Source organism: Sus scrofa, chromosome 4 (genome assembly GCF_054392235.1).
Source record: "Sus scrofa isolate SSC_HxYL_T2T_F1_AM1 chromosome 4, Sscrofa_HxYL_maternal_Yorkshire_Landrace_v2.0, whole genome shotgun sequence".
NCBI classification, from domain to species: domain Eukaryota; kingdom Metazoa; phylum Chordata; class Mammalia; order Artiodactyla; family Suidae; genus Sus; species Sus scrofa.
In genome coordinates, this window is record NC_139386.1 from 71,242,544 (window position 1) to 71,259,662 (window position 17,119).

The window sequence follows — 17,119 nt, forward strand, 5'->3', positions numbered from 1 at the left end:
TCTCCCTCTGTAAACTTAAACTATTTGGAAAGCCAAATCTAATCAGAAAGAATCTGGGGAGTTGGATTTAAGGGGAGTTTGTAAACACAGGGCTCAGAAACTCTACCACCCGGAAAGACTGTCCAAGGTTCACCTGTCTCTTGTGTGTCTCTCTTTCCTAGATCTTTCTCACTCTCTCTCTTTTCTCTACTTTCAATACCAATGAGTCAAATTTCTAATTGGCTCCTTTGATTCTGTAGCTATGTTCTACCTTCAAACCACTGTGGAAAAGGGATATCATGCTTAGGTATACAGTCAGAGTGAGAATTAAAAAGAACAATATATGCAAGACTCCCAGCACAATGCCTAATGCATAGGAAGGACTCAGTAAAGGCTCGTGCAATTATCATTACTAGCATCCCGCTTCTGCAAAGTTGCTTCATTTCTTTCTTTCTTTCTTTCTTTTCTTTTTTTTTTTTTTTTTTTTTTTTTGGTCTTTTTGCCTTTTCCAGGGCTGCTTCCACGGCATATGGAGGTTACCAGGCTAGGGGTCCAATCGGAGCTGTAGCCACCGGCCTACACCAGAGCCACAGCAACGCAGGATCCGAGCCACATCTGCAACCTACACCACAGCGCACGGCCGGATCGTTAACCCACTGAGCAATGGCAGAGATCGAACCTGCCACCTCATGGTTCCTAGTTGGATTCGTTAACCACTGCACCACAACGGGAACTCCGCTTCATTTATTTCTGATCTCTGCTATGTTCTCCTCTAGGCTTATTTTAGGGTTTAACTCACTGAAGACAATGTTATCTCTGTTACTCTCAAGTTGTTTAGGATAAACACATTGGTAGCTGCAGAGAACACTGATTCCTGCTTGACAAAAATGGCCTTCCAGCCTGTTCTTGGATACTTCTAGCAAAATTAAGTTCATGCCCCCATAAAAGAGTCCATTTCTTTATTTAGAAAGCCTAATTATTAGAAAAATTTTTCCTATTGTAGAGCCAAAATCTATGACCATTTCCACTCAATGACCCCATTTTTCCTCCTCTGAGTGTGAGGATACCCTCTTCATCATGATGGGCCCACCAATATCTGAACATAGCTGACACGCTTCCCTTCTGCCCTCCATGCTCTGTTAGCACCACTGCCTTTTGACCACATGGCTTGATTTCAGAAACCCGGAGGATTCTAGTAAATATCCTCTGGAGGTTCTCCACCTTGTCAGTGTCTCCCTTAACATGTAACACCTCCAGAAGTGAATACGACCATCTGAGTGAGGCTGGCAAATGAAGAATATAGTGATACTATTATTTCTCAGTCTCCTACAATACACAGATATTAATTTAGCATAAGAATTTATGCTATGGAATTAGCATATGGAATTTAGCATATTCCATAAATACGTATTAGCATATTTATGGAAACCCCATCCTACAATCGTCCCTACAGTCAAAGTGCCCCTAGGTCTTTTTCCTCTATCCTATGCTTGAAAAGTTTGACTTTTTTCGTTTTTACACTTTTTAAAAAAAAGTTTTGGTATAATGATTTTTATTTTTTTCCATTATAGCTGGTCTACAGTGTTCTGTCAATTTTGCACTGTACAGCATTGTCTCCCAGTTACACATACAAGTATACATTCTTTTTTCTCACATTATCATGCTCCATCATAAGTGACCAGACACAATTCCCATTGCTACACAGAAGGATCTCATTGCCTATCCGTTCCAAAGGCAATAGTCTGCATCTATTAACTCCAAGCTCCCAATCCATCCCACTCCCTCCCCCTTCCCCTTGGCAACCACAAGTCTATTCTCCAAGTCCATGATTTTCTTTTCTGTGGAAAGGTTCATTTGTGCCATATATTAGAATCCAGATACAAGTGATATCATATATTTGTCTTTCTCTTTCACAATGGAATACTACTCAGCCATAAAAAGAACAAAATAATGCCATTTGCAGCAACATGGATGGAACTAGAGACTCTCATACTGAGTGAAGTAAGTCAGAAAAATTTGACTTTTTGATGTGTTTAATCCATATTGATATCACAGCAAGCTCTCAAACCTCTCACGAATATACAGATATATTACATTGAAGACTTGACCTTAAGTTCCCATCAGTTCCTAGACCCCGATCAAAAATCAGAATAAGTCAAACTGACCTCTTTCAGGTCAACACTTCTTTTCATAAGCAACCCAAAGTATCTGCTTAATTATCAACTCATGAAATTTGATGGGCTTAGAACATCAAGCCGAACCATCTATAGTTTCTAGAATTCATGGTTTTGCTTCAAAGTATTGATATACTCTGAAGTACATACTTATATATACAGTATATACCTATATATGTATATAATATATATACCTACCACCACAATACACAAATTGTATCCTACAACATACACATACCACACATTTCACTAAATTCTTTAGAGATGTGTCTGCTATTGAGGTGATGTGTCTTTAAGATTCAACAGCAGGCTTCATGAATTAGTACCATATCACCTTCACTATTTTCTACCATGGTAATCTACTATCTTCATGTCTTCATGAATAATTTAAATAATTCCTAGGGAAATGTTTATGTACTTAAAGGAATTCTGTTTCATTCTAAAAGAACATTTAGCTTTTAGATGAGAAGAACATTGCCTGTTAGGATCAGAGGAAATGGGAAGACGTTTAGTACACAAGCACAAACCCAGAGGGCTGAGGGGAGTCTTACACCAGCCTAACAACAGGGAGAGTCGAGCCCATTGTAAGTATCATTGAAAACAAACAGCATGCCAGGCAGATGTCACAGAAGATGGACGAAGGACAGGGAGAAGGGGGCCTGGAGATTTTGTTGACCTTCATGGGTTTACAGCCTCTGTCTCTAAACGAAGTCTGGAAACAGTAGAGCTTTTATTTTGCTTTTGTTTTTGTTTTGTCCCCCCCCCCCAAAAAAAATATAAATGAGGGTTCTTAGTCTGTTTCTGGCAATCTGTTAATTTCTTAGGATAGTTGTCTTTCATTTGCTTTCCAATAGGCGTAGTAAATTCAGTTGAAGAGCACATCTGTATGCTACAACTTGAGTACATCTTTTTTTCTAGCTATTTTGCATTTTTTTCCTTTCAGTTTCTGCCTGTAGAACTAAATAAGAAACAAAACTTGTGAAGTTGTAACATTTCACACGGAAATGCTGCCCAATCTTCACCAGCTTCAGGAATCTGACCTTTGCCGATGCTGCAATAAAGTGTTGTCATTTAGAAAAAAAAAAGAGAACATCCACTGTGCCTTTGATTTACCATGATTTAATCTGTGCATTATTTCCATGACCACGAAGGCTAAAAGTCATTAAAATTTTTGAAACAGAGATATACACAGTATTACAAATATTGAAGAAAATTTGGCCAAGTGCATATACAATGTCCTATGTCATCGTAATATGCCTCTCACTTCAAAATTCATCCTATCTGTAAGTAGACACTTAATAAATGTCTGTTTTTACCTAATGCTCTGTCATATTTCCCCCTCACATAATATAATCTACCTTTCTCCAAAGCAGGGAAAAAAAAAAAAACTCATGGCTTTATCTTTGCAATGAATGAAGTTTATGATGTTTTGAAAATTATGAGTAATTTGTTTTACACTTATCTAGAAACAGCAGGAGAGTCTCTGTGGTTAGGGATAGATAAAGAAGCCAAGCTGCAAAACTGAAATAAAGTATAGCCGCAAGCATCAGATTGCTAGGAAACAGTCAAGAGCCCTAGAGTCTGTCAAAATGAGGATGTTAGACAAATGAGCTAGAAAACAAAAGGTGTGGAAGCAATAAACCAAGCCAGGCACGTCATCGGACGAGAGCAAAACCTCCAGGACAGCAGTTCTCATATTCCAGAGTTCGGAAGACACATCTGAAGAAATGGTTAAAACTTTCAGGTTTCCTGGCACTATCCTCAGAGATGAAAACTGAGTACATCTGAGGTAAGTTCCAGACCATTCCAGTAGTTTCTGAAGCATGGGGCTATCCTGCCAACACCTGAAGCAACGAGGCTTTGGAAGCCTGAGCTCAGATGCTCAAGTGTGCATTACAGCAACCCTGCCAACACAGAGATGAAGGCGAGCAAAGGTCCCTGCCAGGCAGTCCCAGTGCCCAGGACAGACGGGGTCTTTATCACTCGTTACAGGTCATAGCGATGCCTACAGTAGATTTCATCACCACTGAATATTCATTTAAATCTGTAAATGTTATTTTATCTGACTAGTATTTTATCTTCATTTTGAAAATCGATGCTAATTTTAAAATCTAGATATCTGTTCTTTGCAAATACATATTTAGTCATTAAGCAAACATATATAATAAACACTTTGATCTAGACAAATACTCAAGTCAGGTTTGTAACATTTCTACAATATGGCAGGCCATGTGTTAAACATTTTCTCCTAGTATAAATCTCCAGCAAGTTAGCCAGTCTATAGCTAATTTTGTTTAATATTTATTAAATTAAATTAAATTCTTTATTGAATTAATTAAATACATAAATTTATTTAATTAAATGTTGGAAGTTCTTATTGTGGCTCAGTAAACACGAGGATGAGGGTTTGATCCCTGGTCTCACTCAGTGGGTTAAGTATCCAGGGTTGTGGTGAGCTGTGGTGTAGGTCACTGACACAGCTTGGATCCCAAGTTGCTGTGGCTGTGGTATAGGCCGGCAGCTGGAGCTCTGATGCAACCCCTAGCCAGAGAACTTCCACATGCTGCAGGTACGGCCCTAGAAAGCAAACAAAACAAAACAACAACAAAAAAAGAGTAAAATTAGCTATGTAGACTTTCCTGGGTCACTTTGTAAATGTCTGAGGCAGCAGATTTAGGTACCCTGAAAAAAATTTGACCATGAAAAAAATACTGCTCACGAAAATAAGCTGCTGAAACAGTGTGGTGATAAATCACAGAATCCTAAACCAATATTTCATAAAGTGTGAAAGAACTACTCTTAAGAAAGAAGAGAGCTTTATGTAAATTGTTAAATTTTAACTGCCCTCAAGCCATCATATATAATGGAATATATATACCTATATGTATTTAATGAAGATTTTTTAAAACAATGTTTTTACCCATAGGACTTAAAGTCCTGCTGTCTTTTAGCAATTCCTTAAAAAAAATATCTAAAATGAGGTGACAGCTCATGTGGTTTTGATTTGCATTTCACTAATGATGAACGAGCATCTTTTCAAGTGTCTGTTGGCTATTTGTGTGTCTTCTTTGGGGAAATGGCTATTCAGATCCTCTGCCCATTTTCAATCAAATTTGTTGTTGTTGTCTTTGAGTTGTATTAGTTCTTCATATATTTTGGATATTAAACCCTTATAGAGTATATAATTTGCAAATATCTTCTCCCATGCACGAGGTTGCCTCTGCTTTTTGTTGATAGTTCCCTTCACTGTGAAGAAGCTTTTTTATTTTGACAACTCCCATTTGTTTATTTTGCTTTTGTTTCCCTTGCTTTTGGCATCAGGTCCAAAAAAAGCACCACGAAGACCCACATCAAAGAGTTACTGCCTAGTTTTCTTCTAGGGTTTTACATTCAAGTTTTTTTAATCCATTTTGAGTTAATTTTTATACGTCATATAAGACAGTGGTTCAGTTTTCCCAACACAACTTGATGAGACTGTCCTTTTCCCCACTGTATACTTCTACCTCCTTTGTCACAGATTAACTGACCAGCTATGTGTGGGTTTATCTCTGGGTTCTCTGCTTAAATATCACTTTACACCTGCCAGGTTGATTGTTAATAAAAAGGTAAGAAATAACAGGTGTTGGGAAGGATGTGGGGAAAAAGGAACTTTTGTACATTGTTGGTGGAAATGTAAACTGATGTAGCCACTATGAAAAACAGCATGGAGATTCCTTGAAAAAGTACAAATAGATCAACGATATGATCCAGCAATTTCACTACTAGGTATCTAACCCAAGAAAACAACAACAACAAAAAAAAACTAGTTCAGAAAAGATTTAGGCACCTCTGTGTTCACTGCAGCATAATACACAATAGCCAAGATACGGAAACAACCTAGGTTTCCATCAATGGATGAAAGGGTAAACAAGATGTGACATGTGTATACACCCACTGAGCTCAGCCAGGGATCAAACCCGCATCCTCAGGGATACTCAGTGGGTTTGTTACCACTGAGCCACAATGGGAACTGCAAGAAGTTGAATGATTTTTGAATCTATGATTTGAGGTATAGAATCAGTTGCAAATTGCACAGTCAATGCACATAAAAAACTATTTAATTTCAAAGCACCATCACAGAATTTAATGGAACCATGATGAATGTCACACATTAGGCACCAAAGTATGCTTTCAGAAAAGGACAATAGCCAAAAAGGCAATCAGAAACATGATGATTGTGCTTATTTTATGACTTCAGTCTAATTTCTAATGTTTCTTCAAACATTAAAATTCTGATTTAAAAAGAACCGTAATACCAGAACAAATCCCCTCCTCTCAATAAGCCCAATAAAAATAATATTGCTAAACCATATCTACACTGTTTGCAAGGGTAAATTTTTTGTATGTCAACAAGTTTTCTTCATATAAGTTGCATAAGGGTTCATTACTGTTTTCTTGCATCCATGAGGAGGCAGAAATCACTGTACCGTGAAACTGCTAATCATCTGACCCCATTATCAGCTCCCCCTGCTTCACACCAGGATCCATCTTATTCATCTTGTCAACTAAGTGCTCAATGTCAGTATCGGAAAAATACCAACTGACTGCAGAGAGAAATTCTAAGCTTGGAAAAGAGGAAAGATGTAAGGAGGTCTTGAAACTTCCCCACTCATTCACGAGGCATTGACAGATGAAGAGCTATCAGAGCTAGACCCATTCACTTTGGAAGAAAAGAAAACTGACAAGAATGACAACTGGATGGGTGTTTCATAAGAAGATAGTTTCAATATCGAAGGAGTCTCTTGAGAAAATTAATGAAGCATCTGAATATTTTTTCAAAAACTCTTGTTGAAATACTGGGAAAGTTAAATGTGAAATGAAGAATATCATTGTTTTGGAGTTTCCACTGTGGTGCAACAGGATCGGTGTCTTGGAAGAGCTGGGACACAGGTTCAATCCCCAGCCGGCTCTGCGACAGCCAAAATTAGATAGATAGAGAGATAGAGAGATAGAGAGATAGAGAGTTAGACAGACAGATAGATAGATAGATAGATAGATAGATAGATAGATAGAGATATTCATTGTTTTATCATATAGTTTTATCATAAAATGCATGTCCCTCCCCCCACTATATTTGATATTTGGTTCATTCTTTTTGAGATCCAAATTATTAACTGAAATTAAAACTTAAATTCTGTTACATATTAGATAAAACAAACTGACAATATACATTTTCATTTTACTAAGAAAATATCCCAAACTTCACCCCCCCCCAACTTTCTGCATCTACCAAATCACCTTGTAGAGAAGACAAAAGGAATCAGGTCTCACCACAACCTCTGGAAGACTCACACTCATCAAATAACAAGAAAACATGACTTTGAGGTCAATACACCATCAAACACAAACTTAAATGTAAGCAGCAAACAGATTCCAAAACCAACAAGAGGTGATTTTTAAATGGTCTTGTACCATTGTACTTCTCTGTGTAAAAAGGTAATCAAGAGGTGTCAAATTTCTATTCTGTTTCTTTTTGCTTCCCCAAAACAATAATTATCTTGAATCTTATGTTTTCCAACACCTTCACATACTAATAATTCCCACTCTTATCTTTTTTTTTTTCCAGATTTGAGAGATCAGTGCCCAACAAGGCTATGTAGGACATAAGACTGAGTTACTAAATGACATAATGTTTATTGATACTCCCTTATCAATGCAGTTCAGTAGGACTCCAAAGAATTACAGTTATCATGCCGATGCCATCTATCAACCAAAGAACAGATTGAGACCGAGAATGGCTCTGTTCTAAGAAATGAATCAGTCACTCTGATTAAACAGCTAATAAACTTCTTTCCAAGCACACTGATCATTGCCCTATAATTACCTTCAGTAGAACATCTGGTGGAATGCTCTGAATATTGGATAAGATACATGACTGTGATATAATAAATTATACTAATAAAAGGCAGAACTTCAAATATGAGCAATTAAATTACAGATCTTCTGGGGTACAGTTACTATGCAAATACTGACAAAAACCTAATTTCTACTATCAACTTACTTTTAAAGGGCAAGTAGAAAAACCAACTTCATGTAAAGAATGTGCTAAATTTTTATCTGAGTGAGTATAACATTACATGATGATAAGGAACATAAACTTTAGAATCAGTTGCCTATTTTCAAATTAACCTCTGCCCTAGGTTAGTTTTAAGAACTTGAGTAAGTTATTTCAAAAATCTGTGGAATGGGAACCATAATACTTCAGCAAACTGTTAAGAGACTTACCAAAATTGCCTGCAAGGGAGAATCAGCAATTCCCCCAAAAGGAAACTGAATGCTTGACAATCAAGAAACCCTGTCCTCCCTGGAGCAAATTTAACCAAGCAACATCAGTGGAATCTTGGATTTTGATCTTGAATCTTTTGTTTGTTTTGCTTTTTTAGGGCCGCACCTGCGGCATATGGAGTTCCCAGGCTAGGGGTCGAATTGGAGCTAAGCTCTGCGACCTACATCACAGCTCATGGTAATGCCAAATCCTTAACCCACTGAGAGAGGCCAGGGATTGAACCCACAACCTCATGGTTCCTAGTCAGATTTGTTTCCAGTGCTCCTTGATCTTGAATCTTGAATGGAGTAATAGAAGGATGGAGAAAATGATTAGAGCCTTTCCATTTTAGCTAGGGCTCTGATGAGACCGCCAAATAGCTTCAACTACCTAGATATCCTTTCAAGGTTGAGGGCGTAGCTTCTCTATTGATTCTGTGAGCTACTCCTTATCTTTTATTTTTATTTATTGTATGGCCGCACCCACAGCACTTGCAAGTTCCTGGGCCAGGAATCAAATTGGAGCCATAGCTGCAACATACACCACAGCTGTGGCAACACCAGATCCTCAATCCACTGCACCACAGAAGGGACTCCTCAATATCTTTTAAATTAATTTCTCTTTTAGTTTCTGTTGCTTGGAACCATATAACCTTAAGCAACATAAATAACCCTTTCTGTAGTCAGGTGCATAAATTAGACAAAGGAAGGGAATTTCTCAAGGGTAAAAATCTAATGGCCAAAGCAAAGCTTTAAAATACTACCTCTAATCTGCATAGCATTTTACAGTGTTCAAAGCCCTTTCACTCATTTAATTGACCCCAGTAATAAAGCAAACCGTATGTAGAAGAGGTTTGATGCATTACCCCCAATTTAAGGGTTGGAGCCCAGAGAGAAACCAAAACTAGTCAAAAGTCATGATTTTCTCATTATGTCATACGATTTGGGAACAATAAATTTCAATTGCTTGTTTACTTAGAGTCAACATAAAGGAACATAATGATAATTTAGTAGCACAAAATCCTAGAGAGACAAGTTACCTGAGAGATTTTCCTGCCCTTCATTTGATTAATGGGGAGATAAGACCCTAGATAATTAAGTGACATGCTTGAAATCACAATCCACCAAAAGTGGAAATAAGGCCAACTCATGGTGCATCAGACACACATCCCATTCAAGAGAATTTTAGTTACTGGAGCCAAGGTCATCTCCAAGCAGTCCCAGAAGGTCTGCAGGAGCTCCTGGAAAGAGTTAGAGAGCTGTTCCCCAACATTAGCTCAAGGCTCCTATCCTCAAAAACTCTCTAAGGAACTCTATGTTCTGTAACTGTCCTGCCATCTGACATCTGTCCTTGGCCTTGTCTTAACCCCACGAGACTCCCTCTAAACATAGACAAAGCTGTCTGCAAGCTGAGCAGCAATCCCTATTAGCAATTCAAAGAAAGCTCTGACCATCCCTACTCCCTTCCAGGGCTTGAATTCATCCCTTGTGACTGGGTTCTTCGGTTTTGTGCACCTCAGAGTCTTACCAGATCATAGTTTCTCCTAAACTTCCCAGAAGGGCCCCAGCCTGAGTGCTATAACAGTGTTCCCCTCCCTCTCTCCAAGGTGGTGGACTGAGATGTGAAATCAGGTTCTTTTTTTTTTAAATTAAAATATAGTTGATTTACAATGGTGTGCCAATTTCTGCTATACAGCAGTGACCCAGTTATACATATATATGTACATTCCTTGTCTTATATTACCTTCCATCATGGTCTATTCCAAGAGACTGGATGTTCCCTGTGCTGTACAGTAGGACCTCATTACTTATCCAGTAAATTTCTTTTTTTTTTTTTTTCTGCTTTTTAGGGCCGAACCCAAGGCATATGGAGATTCCCAGGCTAGGGGTCTAATTGGAGCTACAGCTTCAGGCCTACACCAGAGCCACAGCAACTTGGGATCTGAGCCGCGCCTGCAACCTACACCACAGCTCACGGCAATACCAGATCCTTAACCCACAGAGTGAGGCCAGGGATCAAACCCACACCTCATGGTTCCTAATCGGATTTGTTTCTGCAGTGCCACGAAGGGAACTCCACTATCCATTAAGTTTCTTATCACAAGTTTCTAACCAACAGGCTGGGCCCTGCTCCAAGCTGCATTCTTCAGAGTCCCCAAACTCCTTAATCACTCAATGGCTGTGTCTTAAGCAATCCTTTTTAAATCCTCTCAGGTAGAATTGGTGTTGCCACCCGTTTTGGAACCCAACATGCATCTCCCCTGGAACTGTCATCATCTCAGATTTCCTCCTGCCAGTTTCCTGTTTCCATGCTCCATTCTCTCACACCAAGTTCTGGAAACCCACTAGGCTGGTGAGGTTGGGGTATCCATGGGCTATAAATGACACAGTGTGGACCACAGAGCATCCTTCCTTTGACTAACTGGCTGTGTAGAGTGCAAGAAATATCAACACTTTTTAGGATACATATGAGGAGGAAACAAAGTTATAACAGATTCCATTTCCCTAGAGAATCAAGTTTGTGAAGTTTTTATTTTGGTCAAAAGCCTGGCAGAAGTCACTGACAAATCCTGCAATTTAAAGCAAGTTCATTTTTTCTTCCAATGTTTGAGTGACAAGAGAATGGCAAAGACAAACTTCAGTCCATTTTTCTCAGCCCAGCAGGACAAGTGTTCCCCAGGAAAGAAATGGTCATCATGAATCAACTGTAAAATACACAAACATTTTAATGGATTGAAATAAGCAGCATTCACACTGAAATAAGAGGTCACCCCGGACACTTGAAATGAGAGACTACAGAGAAGGAGGAAGCTAAGTCAGATCCTAGTTAGCATTTTAAAAGATTCATGGTGAAGACTGGACAAACAGGAACATTCCTTAGGGTCAGTGTTGGAGGTTTCTTTGCAAATCTGAATGGATCTAAATGGAAACCAACACACTGAAGATAAGAAATGAGTTAGTCAATTATAAAGCCCTAAAGATAAAAATAAGCCAGTCGTATATGTATGATTGGGTCACTTAGCTGTACAACAGAAATTGAAGAAACATTGTAAATCAACTATACTTTAATGAAAAAAAGAAGTGTTTTAAAATAAGAAAGAAAATAAACATGCTAATTTTTTAAAATTATTAAATCCACTTGGATTTGTTTTTTTAATGATTTTATTTTTTCCATTATAGTTGATTTACAGTGTTTTTTTTTTTTCCAATGATTTTTTTTGGCTTTGTGTGCAATATTTTTCAAACTCCCAAGATCTCCAGACAATAGAATGTATACATACTAATTATTTCCAAATGATTAAAGATGGAATAGAAACATGAGAAGATAATAAAATACACTGTAGATTTGGAAAAGATAAAATGAAAAACGGCCTTTGAAATTCGAACTGTGAATAGGTTAAATAGCAGGTTAGACATAGCCAAAGAAAAGAACTAGTGATCTGGAAGACAAGTCTAAGGAAATCAGAATGTGTTACCAAGAGATAAAGAGATGGAGAATATGAAGGTGAGATTGGGTCAAGCCATGGAGATGAAGGGGTCCAGCATAATAGAAGGAGTTGCAGAAGGAGGGATTAAAAGATTGGGAGAGGCAATATTTGAAGAGAAAATGGCTGACAATATTCTGAAATTGATAAAAATCTTCTTTATACTTTAAAAACATTATTTTAACTCCCTACTCTATAACAAATGAAACTATCTTAGTTGAAAGCTCTTAATCATCTAAATTAAGTCAATTTGAAGAAAGAATTTTAGTGTGATCTTCATATAGTGCTAAAGTAATATAGGGCTCCCACACAAGGAAATACTGGGATACAAAGTTACCACAGCTGAAAACATATTATAGATTCTGAATATCGCCCTTTGTTTAATTTTTTGTCATTAAAAAAAATAACCTTTCTTTAGTGAATTATGAAACCATAACATTTTTCATCTTGAATGCACCTTAAAAAATCATAGCCAGTTCCTTCCTTTTAGAAATGAAGATATGCAAACTTAGATCAAATGGATTTCAAATGAAATTCATTACCAAATACCTAATTTAGAGTCTGATACTAATACTAATACCACAGCACAGGTATGGAGCCTTACTCTGCTTCTTTACTCTCTCCAAGACTCAGGCTACAATTGCATACTATTGACCAAAGTTAAGACAGGAGAAGGAATCGTCATGATCCTCCCAAGTACTGAACTATCTAACCTATTACACGCACAGTATTGACCGGCTCTGTCGCCAAGCTGTTCAGGCTGAAATTAAGCCAATGAACTGACCCTTTAAAGGCATTTAAAAATAATAATGACAGCACCTTTCAGAAATAGCTAGAGCCCTCTAGCATTATCTAGGAAACTGACCATTTCTGGTTCCATTCAATGCCAATAATCCCACGCACAGTATGAGATCGAAAACTATTTTAAGCTCAATTGTTGAGTGCAATGAATGTACCTCCCAGCCTTCAATGTGAGATTGCCATTCCTCTAAAACTTCCAGCTTCTCCATCTGTCTCTTGGCCTCGTTGATGTTGGAACAGACAGCTTTCATGGCTTGGAGGGCTTCCACCACTGCCGCATAGTCACTGTGTTTCCTTGGAGTCCGCTTCAGCAACTCCTGTTTATATACACACAAAAAAACAAATTGCCCTTTGATCTTCAGCTTTCTGGTACAGCAGGTTCAGACTCACCAGGAAATGAAAACTGCAAGGACCATGAGAGCCACTTTCGGAAGTGACATCACAGACTCCACCAAGATTAAGATCAAAACCAAAAGGCTAAATCAATGAATAAGCATCACCCCCTCATACTTTGCAGTCCCTTTAATTTTCCCCTCAAAATGATGTGGTTTTAAAAAACTAAATTAGATTTCTCCTTTCAAATTGTCAAATACTTTATGGACAGCTTGTAATTTTTTATAAGTCTGAGTTTTGCTTCAAACGGAAGACATATTTATTTATTTATTTTTATTTTTTCCCCACTGTACAGCATGGGGAGGAAGATATCTTTAGATGTTAATTTCATTTTCCCAGTCTTCAAAAGAATGGCGTATCTTTAAATGAATATGTCCCATAATTTCAAAAACAACCAAAGCCCCTTACTTTCTAGTAACTTTTGAGAAACTAAAAAAAAAGTCATAAAGCAGATTTTTAAAATAATATCTGCTATTCTGGTAAAATAAATAATTTATAAATTCCACAATACTCCATCATTAAAGGAGCAATTTATGCTGTTTGTGCCAATAAATCAGGTTCATTCTCTGCAGTGAATAAACTTCCATACACCCCTCAATATCTTTTTTTGCTTTTTTTTCTGTGTCTTTTTTTCCCCATTCAGGATATCAGAACTAGAGCAATCTTTAATCTTAAAAAAGGTCTTGTTTAGAAGCATAAAATTAAACATCTTCACCCACTGTCTAGACAGTTGTGACCACATTGCTTTTTAATTAGTCATTTGTTTCTTTACTACAGTTGCCATCATCATGTAACTAACACAATTACAGAAATCCTGAGGCGAGTCTTTAAAAGAATTTCCTTAATTCTTAACATACAGTGGGAAAAAGGCTGTTGTTATACTCTCTCAAGGTCTGTTATTGTTGAGAATTCTGCCATAAACCTTGACCCTGTATTCTGCATGTTCACATTCTGTTCTATAGAACTGGCACCAAAGAATACACATGACATCACTCCCAAGATCAGGTTTTTAAAGTTCTGCTGATCACGAATCCATAAAAGAGATAGGCAGCCTTCTCCAGAGACTCTAAAGTATAGAATTATTTGTAAATTATGAAAAGTGGTGAAGTCAGCCTGCAGGCTATGATTGGGGGCCCCATAGAGTTGTATTCAATGGATATTTCTGGAGTTGAGACATGAATTTAGAAAATGTGAGATAGCAAGAGAAATGACTACTAATAATCGTTCTTCGTAGTTACTTGCTATGAACCCTGGGCTGATTGGCAAACCCCTCAATTCCAAGTTCCACAAGTAAGACCAATGCATCTTTTCTTTAACACACAGCCTAATCCCTTATGGTTTTCTCCGAATAAATAAAACCATCCAAAATCAAAAAGAATACTAGCTCTATTTTTCAGCTGATGGTACAATGAAGAAAAATATCAACATCAACCTATCTACTACACAAGTGAATGTTTTCCTGTTTCTTTGTGAGGATAATCTTCCAAAAAAAGCAGAAAGATGTAACTTCTCCACTGTTTGAAGATGCTCTGATTGACCTCTTTCTTCCTAAGCAAGGATTTCTCCACATTCCTCTCTTTTGAGGTCACCTGGGGTCATCTTTAACCAGAAATGAGGGCTCTAGGTCAATCACTTGATGTAGTTCTCTTAATATCATTATTCCTTTGGACTCTTAAACAAATCCCCAGGATTCCAAATTAGGACTAGGAATAACTGGAGTGATGAGAATGCATGCAAATCTGAGTCACCAAGTCAAAAGTCTGAAGGGACTCTCAGAAAGATGGGACTCCCATGTGCACCAACCCTCCCACCCTCTGAAGACCAGGCCTAAGCTCTGCAGACCTGGGCCACCCTGTGTTAGCTTCTCTCTAGATCAGGTAACCAAGCAGCTTTAACTTGTTTTTTTAATAAGGAGAAATCCTTTGTCAAAAAAATTTTTCACTGAAACCTAATTTATGCAACTGAAAAAAGTTGTAGCAAAAAAATATATTTTAGTTCAAATTCAGTGCATTTATTTCTCAAAAAGTAAATCAAGAAGAACATCAGTCAGGACGTTCATAGCATTTCTGAGTTGTTGGTTTTTTGTTTTTTTTTTTTGCATTTAGATATTGAGAAGCCATCAATATATCAAAATAAATCAGACTCAAATATACATGAGTAATAACGACTAACATTTATGGAGTATGTACTATACTGTGCTAAATGATTTGTATAAAATAGTTCAATTAATTACTCTGTACTCCTTTACATATATGCATATACATGTATACACACAGGTATAGACAGACATATATATACACACATTCTTTTAGGTATATAATTTCATCATATCATCATCATCATTTCTGTCTCATAAATGAAACCCAAGACTTTAATAAGAGGTTAGATTATGAGCTCAGTCATGCAGCTAATAAGCAGAATAGGTTAGGATTTAAACTCAGAGCTCATATGCTCAACGACCACCCCCAACTGCCTATTCTGATGCTACAGTCCCCCAAAAAATCCTTTCCAGAATTGCTGTTCTAATCTTTTCACAGACTCACGAAGAATTAGTATATTAAAATATTTCTCATAATAAAATTTTGGGTCATTTTAATGAAGCCATGGACCTATGACCATTAATAAGGCACTTCCTAGCTTCCAGAGGCAGCGTTTTCTTAGCACTGTCTTTCCACGTTCTATCCTTTATTATCCTGCATGACTCAGACCTTTCTTTGTAATAATGATTTAAAAACCAGGCTCTGAAATTATGTAACTTAGCCTTAACTTCATTAGCAGCAAAAAGTCACCAATGTGTGGGGAAATGAAAAAAAATACATACCAATGGCAGATTTACATAAGGAACCCTGTAGATAAAGTGCTATATAAACAGGTCACATTGTACTTAATGGGATCTACCTCGGAACTAATGCATTTACTCTAAAGGAAACTCAAATGAGTGCATTTTTTATACAGACTGCTAAAAGTCTCTTTTCCCTGGAGATTTGTTTCCTACTCTGGATATAAATTAGTGACGTGATAGCCATTTTCCCAAGAACTATGGTTTGTCTTTTCTTTAAATGTCAGACTATTTAAAAGAACATTTTAAAAAAGATCATCAGCAAAAATATGCAAGTCTTAGGAAAATGCAACCATGAAGTAAACACACGAAGTACCTTCAAAAGGAGGGGGTACTTGCAAATTCTTTGTATGGGGGTTACTAAGTATCCTTCCAGGGGAACATCTGTGTTCTTCCGTCCTCCAAGTAGCATGCAGTTCTGGGGTGGAAACAAAGACAATTAATTACAGCTTTGTTTTGTTTTGTTTTGTTTTGTTCTGTTTTGTTTTTGGCTGCACCTGTGGCATATGGAAGTTCCCAGGCCAGGAATGGAATCCAAGCCGCAGCTGTGACCTATGCCACAGCTGTGGCAACACTGGATCCTTAGTCCACTGCACCACAGCAGGAAGTCCAAACATTAAGTACATTTTTAATACTGAAGCTGTGAAACTTTATTCTGTTGTGAAAACCTGTGAAATCATGTCTCTGTATAGCTTCTCTCTCTGAGAAAAGCACATTCAATCACAAATGTACACAAGAGAAAGGAAATACTTTGGCCTTTCAGCTTAAAGAGCAAAATGCATTTTGAGTCTTTATCTTGGAAGTGAATTCACATCAATTCACCTGAGAATGAAGTCTGAGGACAAAGAGAGCTAGAGACAGAGGAACGAATTAATGGATAGATGGGTGGATGGATGTATGGATGAGCTGATGGATGAATAAACAGACACACAAAAATACATATGTCCTGCTTATAGAGGGCAGGCGTGTTGCAGATCATGCCTAAAGACAACTGGGTTCTACCCATGCTCTTCCACTGGCCAGTGAGGCAACTTGGACTGATTTCAAAATCCTAATTTTCCTCTCCATAAAACTGGCCCATTTTTTTTTTTTTTTTTGTCTTTTTGCCATTTCTTGGGCCACTCCCGTGGCACATGGAGGTTCCC

The 17,119-nt window shown here is 37.6% G+C and overlaps 1 protein-coding gene across 2 annotated transcripts in view; it reads right to left on the reverse strand.

Moving 5' to 3' along the window:
- Positions 1 to 17,119, reverse strand: part of PREX2 (phosphatidylinositol-3,4,5-trisphosphate dependent Rac exchange factor 2) — a 285,840-nt gene that overhangs the window by 193,974 nt on the left and 74,747 nt on the right. For both annotated transcript variants that reach the window (XM_021089269.2, XM_013996689.3), the window contains 2 exons: positions 16,291 to 16,392; positions 12,898 to 13,059 (listed from right to left, as the gene is read on the reverse strand). In XM_021089269.2, coding sequence (XP_020944928.1) covers positions 12,898 to 13,059; positions 16,291 to 16,392 — 264 coding nt within the window. The remainder of the gene's footprint in view (positions 1 to 12,897; positions 13,060 to 16,290; positions 16,393 to 17,119) is intronic.